Source organism: Nuphar pumila, chromosome 13 (genome assembly GCF_984573655.1).
Source record: "Nuphar pumila chromosome 13, dmNupPumi1.hap1.1, whole genome shotgun sequence".
Classification (NCBI taxonomy): Eukaryota; Viridiplantae; Streptophyta; class Magnoliopsida; order Nymphaeales; family Nymphaeaceae; genus Nuphar; species Nuphar pumila.
In genome coordinates, this window is record NC_143261.1 from 17,892,980 (window position 1) to 17,916,026 (window position 23,047).

The 23,047-nt window shown below is 37.7% G+C and overlaps 1 protein-coding gene across 1 annotated transcript in view; it reads right to left on the reverse strand.

Annotated features, from left to right (window-relative positions):
* Nucleotides 1–3,087: 3,087 nt before the first annotated feature.
* LOC149817961 (uncharacterized) overlaps nt 3,088–23,047 on the reverse strand; it is a 45,189-nt gene continuing 25,229 nt past the window's right edge. The window contains exons 5-6 of the mRNA XM_089983982.1: nt 3,754–3,885; nt 3,088–3,622 (exon numbers count right to left, since the gene is read on the reverse strand). Of these exons, the coding sequence (XP_089840108.1) occupies nt 3,174–3,622; nt 3,754–3,885 (581 nt within the window). The 3' untranslated portion in view covers nt 3,088–3,173. The remainder of the gene's footprint in view (nt 3,623–3,753; nt 3,886–23,047) is intronic.

Genomic DNA, 23,047 nt, shown 5'->3' on the forward strand with positions numbered 1-23,047 from the left:
CATGAGACACTGCAGCTGCAATTGCATGATCATCATCTGTAAGTACAACTCCAGAGTGCTTCTCATTCATTGCCTGTGTAAATACTCTGAACAACCACTCAAAGGTTTTCTCGGTCTAGTCATACAAAAAAGCACTGCCTAATATGCAACTCTGTGAGTGATGGTTCACTCCAACAAACTGCACAAATGACCACTATTCCGTATTAATCTTCATTGTCGTATAAAAAACAAGCACATCATTGAAGCATTCATAATCTACTCTTGACTTTGAATCTGCCCAAAATATATTTGCAGCATATCCATCATCATCAAGTTGCATTGCACTAAAGAAACCAGGGTCATTGCTTGATTTCTTCTGTAAGTAATCAACAAAAAAATATATTTCTCCATTCTTCATGTTATTTGTCCTCTTCCTTCTCAAGTGGTTTCTTAGATCCATAGGTGTGAATATCATATTCTCGCGACCATCATCTATGTGCTCACACAAATTGTATGTCTTCTTTGGTGCAATGCCGACGCTATCAGCTATTTCAGTAATTGCAGCATGTGCTTCAGTTACTTTACGATGTGACCTTAACATATGAGTCATAAATGAAGTGGCTAATTCATGATTATGATCATTAATTAAAGTACGGACTACATATTTCTCATTCAAAAGTCTTCTTAACACCACTCTCGTTGGACAGCCACATCTTGAATCTGGCTTGCTCCTTGTTGGATTTTCACTTGACTTTTTTCAACCTTGCTTAGAACAAACATGTCTTTCTCACCACGACATCCTGTGCATTTTTTGACCAAGAATACCTTCTAACACTGAAGCCAAGTTTTAAGACATAATCATTATAAAATTTGTATGCAACTTCCTTATTATTAAACTGAATTCCCTCTACAAGAACAGAGTCAAGTGTACTATCATGTAGACTTGAGGTGCCTGCACCTTTGTCAAGTGCAATGTCATGATCGTCTACCTCATTATCGAATTGCATTTCATCTGCTAGAATATTCAAGTCAAGAGTGAATCCAATGTCTGCACCCTTCTTATCATGTGCATCATTAGTGCACATATTCACTTCTTCAGGTGTGTCGATAGTACGGATGTTCATTGCTCCATGACTTTCCAATGATTGAGATATATCATCTTCACTGCAACTAGTTGATATGCTCAATACTTTCATGAGCAAAATAACAATTTATGTTAGCCAACACATACATTTACTACGATTTATTCAAGATGCATATAACAACGTCTACTGATTAGTTAAGCAAGTCAAAGAAACAATTGAATGAATCAAGTATCAAAGCAACAACATAATATCTTACAAATCGATAATAAAAAACAAAATCATATCTCACAAATTGACACTAGAAAATACATAATATCTTACAAATTGATATACGACAATTCAACATAATATATTACAAATCGGTATACGACAATTCAGCATAATATCTTACAAATCGATATACGACAATTCAACATAATATATTACAAATCGGTATACGATAATTCAGCATAATATCTTACAAATCGATATACGACAATTCAACATAATATATTACAAATCGATATTAACAACTAAAACAATATCTCACAAATTAACACTAGAAAACACATAATATCTTACAAATCGATATACTGCAATTCAGCATAATATATTACAAATCGATATTAACAAACAAAATAATATCTCATAAATCGACACTAGAAAACACATAATATCTTATAAATTGATATACGACAATTCAACATAATATATTACAAATTGCTATTAACAAACAAAACAATATCTCACAAATCGATACTAGAAAACACAATATCTTACAAATCGATATACGACAATTCAACATAATATATTACAAATCGATATTAACAAACAAAACAATATCTCACAAATCGAAACACTTCAGCATAATATATTACAAATCGATATTAACAAACAAAATAATATCTCACAAATCGATATACATGTTACTGCAACCGCAATTTGCATTACATTGCATATTCTGAGTGAATGGACGATACCGGATGGGGTAGAGGCCTTGCTTGCATCTGTAACCAGGCATTCTTGTCAACAGATCCCACCGCCTTACAAATATCTTCAAGTTTCCAATCGTCGAAACAATAAAATCTACCTACAATAACAAAACAATGCCTTAATGACACTCACGATGACATACGTTCTTCAACAATAACATGATGACATGAAAAGGTCCTTACCACGCTTTAATGACACTTGTTGGAATGTTTGTGTGTCATTGCTTTTTTCCATACTGCCTAACGAAAATGAAAAGAAGACTGTAAAAAGAGATGACCGACAAATCCCCCTATGACGCCCTCCAATAATCGAACTAGTCGTTCGATTTATAGTTATCTCCATGAGGTAGGAACGAACCCCAAAAAGTTTTCTATCTAACACAAGGCAGGAACTAGAAAGTGGCCATGTGTTGTAACAGAAGCTAAAAACAAAGGCGGAACATACAAATCTATTTATGGAGAGCGGGAGGACATTTTCGTCAACGCATATCTATCTTACAAGAAGACATTTCAGTCAAAAGCATATCTACCTTTTTTATATGTTATTTTATTATAAAGTCATCGTGGGCAACATTGGCATATGAATTATCACAGGTCCCAAGATATTCTTCCGTACACACCAAAACACACGAATTTGTGTTTCAGGGAGAACACACAACACCCTCTCGAAAGATGGGATGGTGGCTCTAGGTTTTTTGTAGGACGCAAATCATAGCATTTGATTTTAGTGTTGTATCCACTCATGATGTAATGACACTACTTTGGGATGCAAATGAATCAGTAATATGTCTGCACTTGGCATAACTTGACCTTCAAATTCTTCTACTAGCAATCCCACCTAGACTTTCACCTGATTCACAGCCCTAAGTCCACTAGCAAAATAAGACTTTATCTAGATCAATTTTTGATATGTTAAGGAGGATCAGGACTTAAAGCCCAACAATCCATAACTGGATGTGCCCATCTTTAAGAGCTCAGACCTGGGTTCAGATTCACCAAGGGTCTTACAGCACCTGCCATTATCCTATAAAAAATGGAGCAAGTAGCATCTTCTAATTGGTCTTGAAAATATGAACCCATGTCAAACAGAATCAGTAAATAATTTATTACAGATGATACTCGGCACACTCCATTGACATCAATTTGCATCATTGTCGCTGCTGTCCGCAAACATTGCGGCCATTTTCATGGCGACCTTTGCCGCCATCTCCTTCCTCTGAATGTCAGGCATGAGTCTCAAGTTCTCTCGCATATGACTGATCTCACACATTAACTGTTCCAGATCCTCAAAACCCTGCTTTGTATCTTCATATTCTGGCTCAGCTACGTTTTTACTAATCCTTGGTGAAGATGCAGTTTCTTCCACTGCCGTAACAGATTCATCCAGCGTAGACACCTGCAGTTGTCCAGAGTTGCAAGCATGTCCCTCAACTGAAACACTTCCATTAACCACTTCTTTCGAATCTTCAGCTCTTTCGGGGTTGTTCAGAGCAACCCATGTGTCTTCTGTATCATCCCAGGGTTCAGCTGAACCTTTTGATAGAACTTCGTATTCAATTTCAATATCAGATTCCTCATCCGAGGATACTGTCAAATAATGTATCATAAAACCATCAGTGGCATGGAAAGAAATGTTGCTAAGCAGATTCAAAGAAACGAAAAAAAAACAAGTCTTCAGAGCAGTGAAAAGAATGTAGTCAATTTATTACAAGCAGCACCTTTCTCCACAGAATACGCATTTGTGTTAGGCATCTTTATTTCGGATTTCATAATCAGTCCAGGCCACATGTGAGCAGAAAGAGCACCATAGATCCGATCTACTCCTTGTACATCTCCATCGACTGACAAACCTGTTAAAATGGCACTACACTCCACGATTACATAGAATTCACACAAAGCCCAGCACAATCAAAGCAAGTACCAGTTGTGGTTCACAAAAATAATGTAAAAAAGAGAAAAAAGTATAAAACAGCTTGAGGGAGGAAATGCTTAAGAAGACACTGCTGGATAGAATAGAAGCTGGCAAATCGGAAAAGCTGTTTTCACTGCTAACAACTCATACACTCTGGTGCATTTGGAAGAGGCAAGTGTAATGAAAGACTAGTGGAAATAACAATGTCACAAACGTGAGTACAAGAGATGCACAAGCATACAAACAAGAAGCCACTAATGGGCAAAAATACAATAAGCCACAAGGGAGTGATAAGCACACAAAATATAAGTGGGAGGACTTAAAAAATATAAAGATTCTTTATTGAAAATGCTTCAAAAAGCATAAAAAATAAGTGGGGCAAGAACCCCTTTTTATACAACTAATGGAAGCAAAGGGGCTCCCCCATAGAGTCGGTGGGAGCACCCCCCCCCCCCCATAGGAGGATCCCAGCCACTCTTATGAGGGCCCATTCAAATGCTTGATAAAAATAAAAGAAAAAAACTAAAAACAAGAAAAAGGTCCCTAATGAACATACGTATTTACAATTGAAAAGACTAATTTGTCCCTAGTGGGCATTACAAAGAACATGAAGAAAATATATATATAGTGCCTTAAGGGATGGTGAGATCACCGAAAGTTTGCTCAAAAGAAAGGAGGACTTAAGGGATGGTAAAGCTTTGGTGAAGAAATTCGCTTGGTATTTTGAGGTGACATGAAAGTTCAATAGTGCCTCTTAAGAATTCATCTTGATGTGCTTTGTTCGTTCATGGAATGTATGATTACTGTAGATGGCATTTTTGCTGTCACAACATAACTTTGAACTAGAGATGATGACTTCCATATATTTGAGAAGACTTCTTAACCAAACAAGTTTAGTTGTGTTGGTGGCCATAGCCCTGTAGTCGGCTTCTGTGGAAGATAAAGACACCTTTTGTTGCTTCTTACATCTCCAAAAAATTAATGATTGTTCAAATAAAACACAATAACCTATAGTAGAAATAAGATCATTAGGGTTTCCACCCCAATCAGAGTCAGTATAAACAATTAAAGTTAGAGATGAAGAAGATAAGAATAACCCTTTTGCTATAGTTTTTTTCATATATCTAATGATTAGCAATGGCAACTACGATGTGAATGGTAGTAGGAGCATTCTGAAACTTACTGACATTGTGTACAACATTAACAATGTATGTCCTAGTAATAGACAAATATGTTACAGATCTAATTAATTGATGATAATGAGTGTGGTCTTTTAAAGGAGGTCCATCATTGGCTCTCATCTTAGCATTTATCACTTCTGGAGTCTTCACATTTTCGTCAGTTAATCCAGATCTAGCAATAATATCTGATACAAACTTCATTTAAGAAAGGACATATCCTCTAGGAGAATATGCAAGAGGATCATATCATCAACACACAATAGTAAAATAGTTATGTGGTCCCCTGTATTCTTAACAAAAATAAGTGTCAGTATAATAAGTAAATCCACTATCAAGAACAACTTTACTGAAACGGTCATACCAAGCATTAGAAGCTTGTTTAAGACCATAAAGAGCTTTATTAAGCTTAAGAGTTTTTTCTTTTTCTATTTCAAGACCCGACGGAGGTGAAAAAGGTACATAGGATCTGACCCGATCCATGTACCCAATCCATGTAACATGTAACGTAACCATGTAACTTTTGTTTTTCGTTTATCGGGTCTGGATACACCAGACCCGGACCCATACTGTAATGTAACTTAAATATCTAAGTTTAGGTCACGATTTCATTACTGAAATCGTGACAGCCGTAACTGCTCTCTCTCCCTCTCTCTCTCTCTATTCTCTTTCTCATCGCAGGTGCAGCGTGAAGAAAAGCTTTCATCGTAAAGGAAAACTTTCATGGTATCAGAGCATTAGATCCATCTAGGGGTCGAAGGGGATTCCAAAGGTGCGACGGATCAAAGGTTTGAGGTCGTTCATCTCCCATCTTCCTTTCTTCAGATTTTTTTTTCTCTACCTCCATCCCCAATTTCTATCTATCGTTTTCCCTTTCTATCTCTCGTTTTTTTTTTCCTTTTTTTTCTGTTTCTCTTCAGTCTTTTCTTCTCCTGTTTAGTGGATTCACACCTCACGTGAATCCCTAAGCTGTTCACGTAAGGGAATCACGTGAAATCTCTTCAGTCTTTTCTTCTTCTACTGGTCTGGATCCGCAGTCTGATCGTGCTTTCGGCACAGACCTGCGACATCAAATCTGGGATTCTAAATCCCTTTGATGTCCAGCCTGCTGTTTGTGTGATAACTTCTTTGAGTCGACTCTCAGAACCCCTTTCTCGTATTATATTCCTTTTGACTGTTACCAGTGGGATTCACATTGAAAATACAGTCTGGATTTTGTTTCTCTTCTTTTTCTTTCGTTCCTCATTACTTCCACGTTAAAATTACAGTCTGAATTTCTTTTCATTGCTTAAATATCCGACCTTAAAAAAAAAAAAATACAGTGGGATTCACATTGAATTTCTTGGAATACAGTCTGCATTTCTTTTGACAGCCTCTGGTCACCAATTTTCGAGTTTCTCAGTCGTCGTAAAAAAAAAAAAAAAGGCAAATCTTTCTGGCTGCAGACTGAGCATTCTGTGGGTACTCTGGTAACACAAAAAGGGGTTCTTTTTCTTGTTAAAACTCTTCTTCATGGATCTTCATTCCTCTTCATCCAATCTTTCTTCAAGTTTTCTCACTCAACTCGTTTCTGAAAAGTTAACTACCTCAAACTTCTTGATTTGGAAGAGACAAATCATTCCTTTTATAAGGAGTCAAGGTCTCTTAGGTCACCTTGATGGAACCACTCTCGCTCCACTCGAATTTGTTACGAGAGAAGAAAAAGATGACAAAGGAGTAAGTTCAATTGTGTATGTCAAGAATGTAGAGTACCTCAACTGGGAAAGGAAAGATCAGTCGGTGGTTGCATATATCACTTTCACCTTGTCCCAAGAGGTCCTTGTTGCAATTCCCGACAATTGTACTGCTTTGCAACTTTGGAAAAAATTGGTTCAAACATATTCACAAGTTTCGCAGGCACGAATGGTTTTTCTCAAGAGGGAATTTCAAATGCTGAGAAAAGATTCCATGACCATCATGGAATATCTAAACAAGATGAAGACTATCACAGACCAACTTGCAGTTATAGGATGCGCGGTGAGTGACAGTGATATGGTGCAACAGACTTTGAGTGGATTGGGATCCGACTACAATATGATCGTCACTTCACTATTGTGTCTCCCTGCCCTTCCTACCTTTGATGAGTTGCGAGCAAAATTGATTCAGTATGAGATGACTCTGAAAGGGTTCTCTGAGGAATCTCACATTCACACAAATTCCCAAGAAGTTTTTGCCACAGGAGTGACTTATGGTAGAGGACGAGGAGGACAATGGCGCAGTGGACACGGAGGGCGTGGTCTGCTTCCCACTCCAAATACGTCAGCTCATGCGCAGGGATCAAGAACCATTCCTACTTGCTTCCTTTGTAACAAAAAGGGGCATATCAAGGCGAATTGTTGGCATAATCTAGAGAATAAAGGAAAGGGTCCACAAACAGAAAACAAAAGGAAGGTATCAAATAGTGTAGAGATTAAAGATCTGCTAATATCTGCCTTGTTAGAGTTGAAATTGAAGCAGAGTGATGAAGGTACTTGGTTTGTCGACTCAGGAGCAGCGACTCATGTGACAGGTGATGCAGGTAAGATTTCTAATCCCATTCCTTATTTTGGAAAAAGTAAGATTGTCACTGGAGATGGATCCCACCATCCTGTTTCTCATGTCGGAAAAACTGTCATTCCCATGTCATATTCCACTCTTACTCTTTCAGACGTTCTTCATGCTCCTGACATTAAGAAAAATATTGTCTCTGTTTCCAAACTTATTGATGATAATAATGCTTCAGTTGAATTCACTCCCTTCTCTGTGCAGGTCAAGGACCTACGCACGAGGGAAACATTCGCTGAAGGAAAGAGACGAGGCAATATGTATGTCTTTGAAGAAGCTCCTTGTCATGCTGTTCGTCCAGTTCACCTGAATTCAAAGCCCTCATTAGAGTCGTGTTCATCCTCTTCTGCTAATGTTTTTAGTATTTCTGAATGTAATAAGCCATTCTTATGGCATAGTCGGTTAGCACATTGTGGGAGTCATTTTATTGAGAAACTTGTATCTAATAATCTCATTCCAAAAGAAAGTCTCAATAGGGATGAGAAAAGTCACAAATGTTCCAGTTGTCTTTCCTGCAAGAGTCATGTATTGCCTTTTCATTCCATTAATAAGAGAGCTTCAAAACCTTTTGAGATAATCTGTTCTGATGTATGGGGACCCGCTCCAATTGCCTCTAGATCTGGAAGCAAATACTATCTAATATTTGTCGATAACTATTCTCGATACACTTGGATATATTTCATAAAAAATAAGTCAGAAGTCTTCTCTTTGTTTCAAAATTTTCTTTCCCTTGTCAAAAATCAATTTTCTGAGTCCGTTCAATTTTTTCAATGTGATGGAGGTGGAGAATTCTCATCCCGTGATTTTATTGCTTTTCTTCAAAATAACGGTATAGGAAGAAGGGTGTCCTGTCCTCACACCCCTCAACAAAATGGAATTGCTGAACGAAAACACAGGCATATCGTTGAAAGTGCCATGAGTATGCTCCATGACAACAATCTTCCCATCAACTTATGGACAGAAGCTTTTCATTCTGCCGTGCATGTGATAAATAGACTACCTATGGTTGTTCTGGAAAATAAGTCTCCTTATCACTGCCTTTTTGGAACTCATCCTAGTTATTATGATCTGCGTGTTTTTGGTTGTGTCTGCTATGTACATATCGATCAGTCCCTGAGAAACAAGTTTCAAGACACCAAAAGTGCAGATTTGTGGGATATGCAGATGACTACAAAGGATATAGGTGTTATGATCCCACTAACAAACGCATCAGAACCTCAAGAAACGTTGTCTTTGATGAACAAAATTTTGATCACAGAGCTGACACAACGAATATGCCAACTGAAATTTATTATCCTTGGCTGAGCTCAGAACTTTTTGCTGGTTCCAATGAAGCATGTTCCTCAGACTGTGTGCAACAAGAAGGAGAGGTGTTTGAGAACACTGGGACGTCGGAGTCACAGAATGCAGAAGAAATACAAATACCGGGCAAATACAAAGGTATTGTCTATTCTAGACAGAGGCCGACAACATCAAGCCATTCAGATCATGTCTCAGTCGCCAATCCTGTGCCTTCTCATACTCTTACAGCCAGAAAATCAAACCGCATACGACATCCTATTGACAGGTGGGTCAGTTATAACAACTTCTCCTTGGATCTTCAACTGTTTTTAACTGCCATCAATAAGGACGAAGAGCCCATCATGTATTATCAGGCAGCCGCTTCTATGAAATGGGTAGAAGCCATGAATGATGAAATGCAAGCCTTGCATGAATGTGGAACATGGGAAGTTGTTCCCAGACCACCTGATAAAAATGTTGTCGGATGCAAATGGGTCTACAAAATCAAGTACAAGCCAGATGGAACAATTGAACGATATAAGGCAAGGCTTGTAACAAAAGGATTCACTCAAGAAGCTGGGCAAGACTATGATGAGACTTTTAGTCCGGTTGTAAGAATGGGAACGATTCGAATCATCATCTCCCTGGCTGTTGAACATGGATGGAATTTGAGTCAGCTTGATGTAAAAAATGCATTCTTACATGGGAATTTGAAGGAAGAAGTATACATGGAACAACCCCTGGATATCAAGAACAAAATTGTAAAACCCATGTATGCAAGCTAAAAAGAGCCATCTACGGCCTGAAGCAAGCATCTCGCTCTTGGTTTGATAGCTTCTCGTTGGAGATTCAGAAACATGGATTTTCACGTTCCATGCTGGACCACTCATTATTTATTTTTAAAAGCCCGCCTGTGACCACTCTATTATTAATTTATGTCGATGATATTATCATCACAGGAAACTCTGCGGACCACATCCAAGAAATAAAAGACTTATTAGGTCAAAGGTTCAAAATGAAAGATCTTGGAATTCTACGCTATTTTCTTGGTGTAGAAGTTGATAACCAGGCTCATGGCTTGACACTCACTCAACACAAGTACACCGTTGACGTTCTCAGCAAGGCAGGCATGAAAGACTGCAAACCTCTAGGAACTCCGAGTGTACTTCACCAAAAACTTAGCGCTCATGATGGAGATCTGTGTGATGACCCCACCAGGTATCGTAGCATAATAGGAATGTTACAATACCTCACATTCACTAGACCTGATATTGTTTATTCAGTCAATCAAGTGTCTCAATTTATGCATGCGCCACGTACTGGACATATGGAAGCAGTCAAGAGGATCCTTCGATATCTGAAAGGCACTATTGGAGATGGATTGATATATTTACCACAGTCATATGGCCAAGACGAGCACCAAATTACTGTATATTGTGATGCAGACTGGGCAGGGGATCCTGACGAACGAAGATCTACATCAGGATATTGTGCCTTCATTGGAAGAAATTTAGTCTCTTGGAGCAGTAGAAAACAAAAAGCTATCGCTAGATTAAGCACTGAGGCTGAATATAGACCCATGGCTGCTGCCACTGCCGAAGTCACATGGATCAGGCATCTTCTTACTAAAGTAGGAGAAAAGATCTCCCACACTACCTTGCTCTGTGACAATCAAAGTGCAATCAACATGTCTTTCAATCCAGTACATCACAGTCGTGCCAAGCACATTGAGATCGACCAACACTTTGTGAGACAGAAGGTTGAAGAAAAAGAGATTGAGCCTGAGTTTGTCAGCACTGAAAGACAGGTTGCAGACATATTTACCAAATGGTTAACCAAGGACCGCTTTTGGATGCTTAAAAGCAAGTTGTTCATGGTTCAAAACCATAATCAACTTGAGGGGGGGTGAAAAAGGTACATAGGATCTGACCCGATCCATGTACCCAATCCATGTAACATGTAACGTAACCATGTAACTTTTGTTTTTCGTTTATCGGGTCTGGATACACCAGACCCGGACCCATACTGTAATGTAACTTAAATATCTAAGTTTAGGTCACGATTTCATTACTGAAATCGTGACAGCCGTAACTGCTCTCTCTCCCTCTCTCTCTCTCTATTCTCTTTCTCATCGCAGGTGCAGCGTGAAGAAAAGCTTTCATCGTAAAGGAAAACTTTCAGGAGGATTCATATAGACTTCTTTACAAAGATTCTCATTTAAAAAGACATTCTTAACATCTAATTGGTAAATAGGCTATTGTTTGATAGACGCTAAGGCTATTAGAGTTCTTACACTAATCATCGTAGCAACCGGTGCAAACGTTTCTTCGTAATCAATTTCATATTCTTGTGCATACCCCTTAGCAACTAAGCTAAATTTATATATTTCTAATGACCCATCACTTTTAGTTTTAACTTTATAAACTTACCTACAACCAATAACCTTTTTACCCAAAGGGATAGTTACAAGTGTTAGCTTTGTTGAGTGCTTCTAGTTCTAGGTGCATAGCATCTACTCAATGCGAATATTGCTTAACTTCTTTAAAGTTTGAAAGCTCATCATATGAACGGATCATCATTAGATAAGCTCTATAATTTGGGAAAAAAGAGTCATGACACAAATTTTTGAGGAGGTCTAATGTTTTTAGAGGATCGTCGAGGTAGGAGTTCCTCAACTTGGTCATTTAAAGGAAGATTTTGTAAATATATGTCAAGGGCATTTTGATACTCATTTCCCTCACACTGGGTATACACATGAATATCATTAGGATTCTCATTGAGAGAATCATCATTTTGATGAGAATTGTCATCACAACCATTATCACAAATAGTATCATTAGAATCTTTAGACTCATTCCTAGGTAATAAGTAAAAGAGAAAAAAATAATCAATATCTTGGGTTTTGGAGGTTTAAATCTATTTTGTTCTTCAAGAAAGTCACATTTCTTGAAACATAAAGTTTGTTATTTTTAACATCATAACACCTATAACCCTTTTGATTTTCACCGTAACAAATAAAAACACATTCAAGAGCTTTTGGTGAAAGTTTATCTTGTCCTTGAAAAAGAACAAAGCATTTACAACAAAAAATTCTTAATCTTTTGAAATCAAGAGATATTTTGAATAATTTTTCAAAGGAGAAAATATTTTTTAAAGATGAAGATGGCATCCTATATATAAGATAAATTGCGGAAAGAGAGGCTTCGACCCAAAAGTTCTTTGAAACATTTTTAGAAATAAGAAGAGTTCTAGTTGTTTAAATAAGATGCCTATGTTTTCTTTCGGCAAGACCATTTTGTTTGGGAGTTTTAGGACAAGATCTTTGATGAATAATGTCATTTTGTTTAAGGTAGTTTTGAAATTTATTTGACATGTATTCCCTTCCAGAATCAGATCTAAAAATTGCCATATTATTTTGAAATTGATTTTGAATAAGGATATAAAATTCTTTAAAAATAAAAAAAAACACTGGATTTGTTTTTAATAAAGTAAACCAAGCGTATCTAGTGAAATCATCAATAAAAACAACATAGTATGAATATCCTCATTTAGACATAACGGGTGTCAGTCCCCATACATTCGAATGCATTAATTTAAATGGTTTCTTAGAAATAAAGTTGCTATGTTGATAAGAGAATGCATTTTTTCAATACAATCATTGCATGTAAATTCTTTTCCATTACAAAATTTTCCCCAAAAAAGAAAAAAGATACAAATTAAAGACACTAGGATGACCAAGCATTTTGTGCCAAGTGACATCTTTAGATTGAACATGATTACAAAATGATTTAGATGGTAATGACAAAAAATCCATATAATATAGGTCTCCTCTTCTATAGCCTTGCCCAATCCACTTTCCGGACCGAAGATGCTGCACATAACAATTGGTAGGTGAAAAAGAGACACTACATTCAAGAGCGATTATTTGAGAAATGGAAAAAAAAATTAAGTTTTAAAATAATTATAATTTTTAGAATATAAAATTCTTTGTCTTTGCTTAAAAACTTTTCAAGGTTTCCTATTCCTTTAACATCTAAAGATGTTTCATCGACTGTGAAAACAAATGCTTTAAAAGGGTTAAGACTTGGTTTTGTAAGGAAATAGGGGAAAATACAAATACCAAGCGATAGCACTTGAAAGTCCACTAATGAACAAGAAATAACAAGCACATAAAGTGCAAATACACAAGCCCACAAAGAGGAAATTACAAGCACATAAAGTGCAAACACATAAACCCACAATGGAGTAATGCCAAAAGGCAAAAGAAATAATTTTATTAAGAGAATATGTGAGAACTACCATTTGAATGAGAGGGGGAACACCCCTTTATATACACAATACAATGAGAGAGGAGGAGTCATTGGGACTCCCACAATGTAGTCGTTGGGGAGCCCCAATGGTCATATTTATGATTGTTGGGTGTAATGAAGTGGATTGAATCTGATACACATGCAAGAGCACTCTTTCAATCAAGTGGAATGATTGATTGAATCACCGAACCACCCACACAAGGGTCTAACAAACTAATATTGCATATATTTACTCAAGAGAGTGTGTTCAAAATACAAGGCCTTCAAGGCCAATTTATAGAGCAAGAGAGGGTTGTTGGGGCAGCTCAATGTGACTGTTGGGCTGCTCCCAACAGTTAGAATTCTAACCGTTGTGAGCATATTCAACACTCATATTGGAGTTGCTCCCAATGACCCAAAAAACAATAAAATAAAAAAGACAAAAAAACAAAAAAACAAAAAAGAAATAGAAATAAAATAAAAAGAGTTGTCAGCCCCTATTGGGCTAACACCTATTACAGTGAAATACTGAAATACCCTTGATGGGTATTTCGGTTTACAACCTTTAAACATACATATATGTATATGTATACATATATACATATGCATACTATAACATATCTTAACCCCCCCCCCCGCCCCCCCTCAAACTCATGGTACAACCACGGAGAGTTTGCCAAGTAGGAAGTGGAATCTGAGTGATGGTAGCGTTTTGGTGAAGAAGTCCGCGAGTTGGTATTCTGATGGAACATAAGGTAGTGTGATGGTCTTTTGCAATAACTCTTCATGAACGTAGTGACAATCCATCTCAATGTGCTTCGTTCTCTCATAAAATGTATAATTGCTTGCAATGTAAACAATGTTCTTATTGTCACAACATAATTTCGAAGGTTCTGCAGTATGAACCCCCAAGTCTTTGAGAAGTTGTCTCAACCAAACTAATTCCGACGTAGTGGTTGCCATGACCCGATACTCAGCTTCAGTCGAAGACACTGACACCTTCTGTTGCTTTTTGCATCACCATGAGATTAGAGAATCACCTACAAAAACACATAAACTAGCGGTTGAGCGTCTATCATTGACATCCCCTCCCCCAATCAGAGTTAGAATATGCAATGACTTCTAGTAAGGAAGAGGATGATAAAAACAAGCCAAGGTTAATAGATTTTTTAATATATCTAACAATTCTCATTACAACACTCATATGTACTGTAGTGGGTGAAAGAATCTCCTCTTTAACCTGTGTTGAGAAGAGAGAGAAAGTAATACGAGAAGAGAGGTTGCGGCTGTCACGATTTCGTTAATGAAATTGTGACCTAACGATTGTATTAATATGTTTAAGTTTACATTGTGGGTTCGGGTCTGGTGTAATATCCAAACCCGGAACAAAAGTAAAAATACAGAGTAGAGAGTTATACATGAATGGACTCGGGTCTGGTATAAGATCCAGACCCGAAACACACACACACTTTTTCAGATCCTCTCAAGTTGATCATGGTTCTGAACCATGAACAACTTGCCTTTAAGCATCCAAAAGCGATCTTTTGTCAAGCCCTTGGTAAAAATGTCAGCAACTTGTCTTTCGGTGTTAACAAATTCAGGCTCAATCTCTTTTTCTTCAACCTTTTGTCTCACAAAATGTTGGTCGATCTCAATATGTTTGGCGTGACTATGGTGTACTGGATTGAATGACATATTGAGAGCACTTTGATTGTCACACAGCAAGGTAGACGGAGAGATAGTTTCTCCTACTTCAGTTAGTAAATGCCTGACCTATGTGACTTCAGCAGTAGCGGCAACCATGGATCTATACTCAGCTTCAGTGCTTGATCTAGCAACAGCCTTTTGTTTTCTACTACTCCAAGAGACTAAATTTCTCCCAATAAAAACACAATATCCCGACGTGGACCTTCGCTCATCAGGATCTCCTGCCCAGTTTGCATCACAATATGCAGTAAGTTCACGCACATTCTTACCAGACGATTGTGGAGAATATATCAGGCTATCTCCAATGGTCCCCTTCAGATATCTGAGTATCCTTTTAACTGCCTCCATGTGTCCAGTACGAGGTGTATGCATAAATTGAGACACTTGATTGACAGAATAAACAATATCAGGTCGAGTAAATGTGAGATACTGCAACATGCCTATTAGACTGCGGTACCTGGTGGGATCCTCATACAGGTCTCCATCATGAGTACTTAATTTTTGGTGGAGCACACTAGGAGTTGTTAAAGGTTTGCAGTCTTTCATACCTGCCTTGCTGAGAACATCTATCGTATACTTGTGCTGAGTGAGGGTCAACCCATGAGCCTAGCTATCGACCTCTATGCCAAGAAAATAGCGCAAGGCTCTGAGATCTTTCATTTTGAACCTCTGTCCTAATAGGTCTTTTACTTCATTGATGTTATCTTCAGAGTTTCCTGTGATAACTATATCATCAACATAAATTAACAATAGAGTGATCACATTCTGACTTCTAAAAATAAATAATGAGTGATCTAGTAGGGAGCGTGAGAATCCATGCTTCTGAATCTCAAGAGAGAAGCTGTCAAACCAAGAGCGAGATGTTTGTTTTAGTCCATAGATAGCCCTTTTGAGCCTGCACACATGCGTTTTGCAGTTTTCCTCTTGATATCCAAGGGGTTGTTCCATGTAGACTTCCTCCTTCAAATCTCCATGTAAAAAGGCAGTCTTAACATCAAGCTGACTCAGCTTCCAACCATGTTCAACAGCCTGTGAAAGAATAATTTGAATTGTTCCCATTCTCACTACTGGACTGAATGTCTCATCATAGTCTTGCCCTGCTTCTTGAGTGAATCCTTTTGCAACCAGTCTCGTCTTGTATCGTTCAATGGTTCTATCTGGTTTATACTTTATTTTGTAAACCCATTTACATCCAACAACATTTTTGTCAGGTGGTCTGGGGACGATTTCCCAGGTTCCACATTCATGTAAGGCTTGCATTTCATCATTCATGGCTTCTACCCATTTGGTAGAAGTAGTTGCCTAATAGTACATGATAGGTTCATCTTCCTTATTCAGAGCAGTTAAGAAGAGCTAAAAGTCCAAGGAGAAATTGTTATAATTGACCCATCTATCAATAGGATGTCGCATGCGATTGGATCTTCTGACCTCAAGAGTATGAAAGGAAGTAGGTGTAGCTGCTGAGGCATGATTTGAAAATTTTGGCGGCGCCATCGTTCTCTGTCTAGTATAGCAAATGCCCTTGTATCTGCCCGATACGGATGGTATTTCTTCCCCATTCTGTAATCCTGATGTGCCAATAGTCTCAGCCATTTCTTCTTCCTGCTGCCCACAAACTGGAGAGCAGACTTCATTGGAACCAGCAAAAAGTTCTAAATTCAGCCAAGGATGGTAGACTTCGGTGGTGGTAGAGGGCATATCCATTGTGTCAGCTTTGTGATCAAAATTGTGTTCATCGAAGATGACATTTCTTGAGATTCTGATACGTCTATTGACGGGATCGTAATACCTATATCCTTTGTAGTCTTCGGCATATCCCACAAATCTACACTTTTGAGCCTTATCCTGAAACTTGTTTCTTAGGGACTGATCAATATGCACATAATAAGGAATAGGTTTAGAAAGTTTACCTGCATCACCAGTCACGTGAGTTGCCGCCCCTGAATCGACGAACCATTTGCCTTGATCATTCTGCTTTGGTTTCAATTCTGATAGGGCAGATATTAACAGATCTCTAATCTCTGCATTGTCTCTGATATTAGTAGGCTTTCTTTTTTGTTCTGTCTGTGGAGTCTTTCCTTTATTTTCTGGGTTGTGCCAACAATTTGCCTTGATATGCCCCATTTTGTTGCAAAGGAAGCAAGTGGGGATTGACCTTTGAACTTGAGTGAAAGTCCAGATATTTAGAGTGGGAAGCAATCCACGTCCTCCGTGTCCATTTCGCCCTTATCCCCCTCGCCCTCGACCATAAGTCACTCCTGTAGCAAAAACTTATTGAGAATTTGCATGAGCATGTGTTTCTTCAGAAAATCCCTTTAAAGTCATTTCATACTGAATCAATTTAGCTCGCAACTCATCAAAAGTAGGAAGAGTAGGCATACACAATAGTGAAGTGACAATCATATTATAATCGGGTCCCAATCCACTGAGAGTTTGTTGCACCATATCACTGTCACTCACGACACATCCTATAACTGCAAGTTAATCTGTGATAGTCTTCATCTTGTTGAGATATTCCATGATGGTCATGGAATCTTTTCTTAGCTGTTGAAATTCCCTTTTTAGAAAAACCACCATTGCCTGTGAAACTTGTGAATACGTCTGAACCAGCCTCTCCCAAAGTTGCAGGGTTGTACAATTGTCGAGGATTGCAACAAGAACCTCTTGAGACAAGGTAGAAGTGATGTAAGCAACTACTGATTGATCTTTCCTTTCTCAATTTAGATATTCTGCATTTTTGACATACACAATTGAACTCGCCCCTTTATCATCTTTCTCTTCTCTCGTAACAAATTCTAGCGGGACTGGAGTGGTTCCATCCAGGTGACCTAAGAGACCTTGGCTCCTTATAAAGGGTATGATTTGTCTCTTCCAAATCAAGAAGTTTGAGGTGGTTAATTTTTTGGAAACAAATTGATTGAGAAAACTCGAAGAAAGACTCGATTGAGAAGAATAAGGATCCATGAAGAAAATGAATCAGACAAGGAAATAACAAGGATATTTGGGTGTTCACGGAGTGCCCAGTCTGCTGTCAAAAAAGGTTGGTTCGTCGCAAAAAAAATTTTTTTGCTGAGCAACCTTCGAGAAAATAGCGATTAGATACTGTCAGATTCAAAAAATCAGATCTGAATATTGCCTTCCCTTCCTTTTTTTTTTAAAAAAAACTGAGATTGACGCAATAGGAATTTCTCACACGAACAAAATTTGAAACTGTCAACTGTGTTTTCAGATTTGGGCAAAAACAACTGAAGATAACGTTGACACTCAACTGTCAATTGAGTGTCAGTTGAGACAGTGAGAAGAAAATAGGTTGAAAGGAGGAGACACTTGATAGAAATGAAAGCAAATTAAAAAAAAGATGTCAAATATCAGATCTAAACAGCAAAAGGTTGATTCCGGTCCAAATGGCAGAAGGATGCGCAGGGGAGTAGTGCTCCAGATCTGGTGCAAAAGCAATCAGATCTGAATACGGCAATATGAGTAAGAAAAGGTTGACTTTAGGGTTTCACGCGAAACAGTAGATTCACGTGAGATGGGATTTTTTGAGGTTCACGATGAGACGAGTTTTTTTTTTAGATTCACGATTCACGATTTACGTGATGGCTTAGAGATTCACGTTAGGGAGATGTGAATCCTTCAGGAAAGAAACCAAAAAGGGGTTCAAGAGAGATGAACAAAATTGAGAGAGGAGAAAAGGAGAGATCTCAAACCTTGGTCGCACCTTGTGGAAGTCTTTTCAAGCCCTAAGTAGATCTTGGCTCTAATACCATGAAAGAATCTCCTCTTTAACCTGTGTTGAGAAGAGAGGTTGCGGCTGTCACGATTTCGTTAATGAAATCGTGACCTAACGACTGTATTAATATGTTTAAGTTTACATTTGTGGGTTCGGGTCTGGTGTAATATCCAAACCCGGAACAAAAGTAAAAATACAGAGTAGAGAGTTATACATAAATGGACTCGAGTCTGGTATAAGATCCAGACCCGAAACACACACACACTTTTTCAGTGGGAGCATGTTGAAATTGACTAGCAAAATGAATAGCATGAGATATATCAGGGCGAGTAATAGAGAGATAAGACAAAACCCCAATCATCTGTCTGTAGGGCGTTGGATCTTGCAAGGGCTCTCCATCATCTATTTTCATTTTAGCATTTATGACTTCCGGAGTGTCAACCAATTTCTCATCCGAGAGTCTTGATCTTTCAATGATCTCTGCCGCATATTTTGTCTGTGATAAAAAGTAACCACGATTTGAGTAAGCAACTTCTATTCCAAGAAAATATCATAAAAAACCAAGATCCGTCATATCAAAGTTGGCTTTAAGCACATCTTTGATATGGTTAACTCCCTGCTTATCATCTCCGATGATTATCATATTGTCTACATACAATAACAGAATCATCATTCTTACATCAAAAGACTTAACAAACAATGCAGTATAAGTAAAACAAGATTTAAAATGAAGTTGAGTCATCATATCACTGAACCTATCATACCAAGCTTTTGGAGCTTGCTTTAGGCCATGCAAGGCCTTACATAATCAGAGAGTTTTTTCATGTGCTAAAGACAAACCAGAAGGAGGATCCATGTATACTTCATCTAAGTTGTCATTTAAAAATGCATTTTTAACGTCCATTTGAAATATAAGTCATTTCCTAATTGATGCTATAGCAATGAGAGTTCTAACAGTAGTCATGTGAGCAATTGGGGCAAATGTCTCATCTTAGTCAATCACATATTCTTGACTGTATCCCTTGGCTATTACCTTAGCCTTATATCTTTTTAATGTTCCGTCGTACTTGGTTTTTACCTTGTAAACCCATCGGCATCCTATAGTTTTTCTTCCTTTAGGTAATGTTTGGATCTCCCAAGTTTTTGCCTTTTCTAATGCTTCCAACTCGTCATTCATAACCTTAATCCATTTATGCCAGTGTTTAGCCTCATGATATGATTGAGGTTCAAAATACGAGTGAAAGGCCATTAGGCAAGATCTAAACTTAGGTTCAAAGGAATCATATGATAAAACTATTGATGAACAGACGTGCTCTCTGGAAAATACAAGAAAGAGTAAGGAGGAGAAGAGAGCTTTCTGGAATCGGTAGCCTCTGCGTTTTCTTAATGGCTGCAGTAATCCTTCATTAGACTTAATAGGGTTACAATAATTTTACACGGACGAAAGTGCCCTGTATTAGTAATACAAATTGCGTTAGAATACAAAACTTGTGAATGGATATGGATCTTTTATTGGATCCATATCCGGTCCATATTCTAATACCCTCACTCAAGTTATGCATGTGAGTGAACCATGTGCAACTTGTTCTTCAGATACCAGAAACGATGACTTGTGAGACCTTTTGTGAACATATCAACAACTTGGTCTTCTGAAGACACATAAACCGGTTCAATCTCTTTGTCTGTTATCTTTTGTCTGATGAAATGTTGGTCAATCTCAATATGCTTAGTCTGACTGTGATGGATAGGATTGAATGCAATTTGTATAGCACTTCTATTATCACACAGAAGTGTCGAACTTGAGATATTCTCTCCCATCTCTTTAAGTAAATGCCTAATCCAGGTCACTTCTGTTGTGGTAGCTACCATAGATCTATACTCTGCCTCTGCGCTAGATCTTGCCACAACCTTCTGTTTTCGGCTACTCCATGAGACAAGATTTCTCCCAATAAAAACACAGTATCACGAAATAAACCTCTCATCTGGATCCCCTGCCCAGTCTGCATTTGTATAGGCCAATATGTCATGTTTTGGTGTCTCCCATGAAGATTGTATATATGTAAGTCCACCCACCGTGCCTTTTAGATAACGAAAGATACGTTTGACAGCATCCATGTGACCAGTATTCGGTTCATGCATGAACTGAGACACTTGATTAACAAAATATAAAATGTTTGGTCTAATAAAAGTAAGGTACTGTAACATACCCACTAAACTGCGATACTTGATTGCATCATGATATAACTCACCATCACAAATATTGAGCTTTTGGTTGACAACACTGGGTGTAGGCAGTGGTTTGCAATCCGTCATTCCTGCTTTAGCCAGAAGATCAAGAGTGTATTTGTGTTGAGTTAATGACATTTTTTCATCCTGTCTGTCCACCTCTACACCAAGAAAATATCTCAATTCCCCAAGATATTTCATTTTGAACCGCATACTCAATAAAACTTTAATTCGTTGAATGTGGTCTGGAGCATTACTAGTGATCACGATATCATTAACATATATAAGTAAGAAAACCATAGTAGTACCATCTTTGTATATAAACAGAGAATGATCTAGTTGGGAACGAAAGAAATCGTGGTTCTGAATCTCTAAGGAGAAGCTTTCAAACCATGACCTGGAGGCTTGCTTCAAACTCTACAAAGCTCTGGTTAATTTGCATACATATTCTTTTGGGTCTCCCTCTGCATAACCTTGAGGCTGCTCCATGTAGACCTCTTCCTTTAAATCCCCATGAAGGAATGCATTTTTAACATCAAGCTGACTAAGGGTCCACCCATGTTCAATTGTCAGGCCAAGTATAGTACGAATTGTTCCCATTTTTTCACCACTGGGCTGAATGTCTCATCATAATCTTGACCGTATTCTTGAGTGAAACCTTTGGCAACAAGACGTGTTTTGTACCGTTCAATGCTACCATCCGATTTATATTTAATCTTATATACCCATTTTGAACCAACAACATTTTTATCTGGAGGACGACCAACTATCTCCCATGTTTGACACTCATGAAGTGCCTCGATCTCTTCATTCATCGCTTCAATCCCTTTGTTGGATTGAATAGCTTGACAAAACCAAGTGGTTCATCGTGTTTTTCAATCTTGGATAGAAAAATCTGAAAATCCATAGAAAAGTTATCATAACTGACCCATTTCTCAATAGGATGCCTTATCCTGCCTGATCTTCTTGGTGCCTCTCTGTTATTAGATAATGCCACGTGTTCTCCAGTAGGTACATTTGTTTGCTCTTTGGGTCTCCTGGTATAGACATTACCTTTGTATCTCATACATTCTGTTTGTGATGCATCATTTGAAACCGTCTCACCATGTATGCTTTCAGGGGCCAAAGTAGTATGTTTTGCAGCATGTGAAATGAGTTCTGCACCGAGCCATGGATCATACCAATTAGCAATTGCGTCAATATGTTCACGATTGTGGTCTGCTTTATTTTTCAGAAAACTATTTTTATCAAAAACAACATTTCTGAAAATTCTAATCTTCTTATTGGCAGGATCATAGCACCTGTAACCCTTGTGTTCATCTGCATAACCTACAAATTGGCATATAGAGGCTTTGTCCTGAAATTTAATTCTCATGGATTTATCAATGTATACATAACATGTGCATCTAAAAGCTCGTAACTCATCATAATCAAGATGTACACCAAAGAGAACATAATAGGGAGACTGATTTTCAAGAATAGGCATAGGAAGATGATTTATCACATGAGTGGCAGTATGAAAAACTTATGTCCAAAGATTAATAGGCAAGTTACAATCATATATCATACTCATTGCACTCTCCACAATATGTCTATGTTTCCGTTCAACAATTCCATTTTGTTGTGGAGTGTACGGGCAAGAAACTCTACGATGTATCCCATTATCTTGGAGGAAATCTAAAACTTCTTTGGAAGAATACTCACCACCTCCATCACATTGGAGAATTTGAATATTTTGGGAGAATTGAGTTTTAACGTAGGCATGAAAATGACGAAAAATAAGAAAAACTTCTGATTTATGTTTCATAAAGAATATCCAGGTAAAGCGAGAAAAATTATGAATAAAGGATACATAGTATTTGCTTCCAGAAAAAGAAAGATTAGAGGCTGGGCCCCAGACATTAGAACATATTATTGTTAAAATGTAAAATTGTACATATATATATATATATAATAATAATATTATATTATTATATATATAAATATATTTTTCATTTCTTTCTTTTATGTAATTTTTTTCCTTTATTTTTATTTGTTGTCTTTATGTCATCTAGTTCAATTTGAACTAGAATGACTGTTGCTAGTCAAGTCTTGTCAAGACTT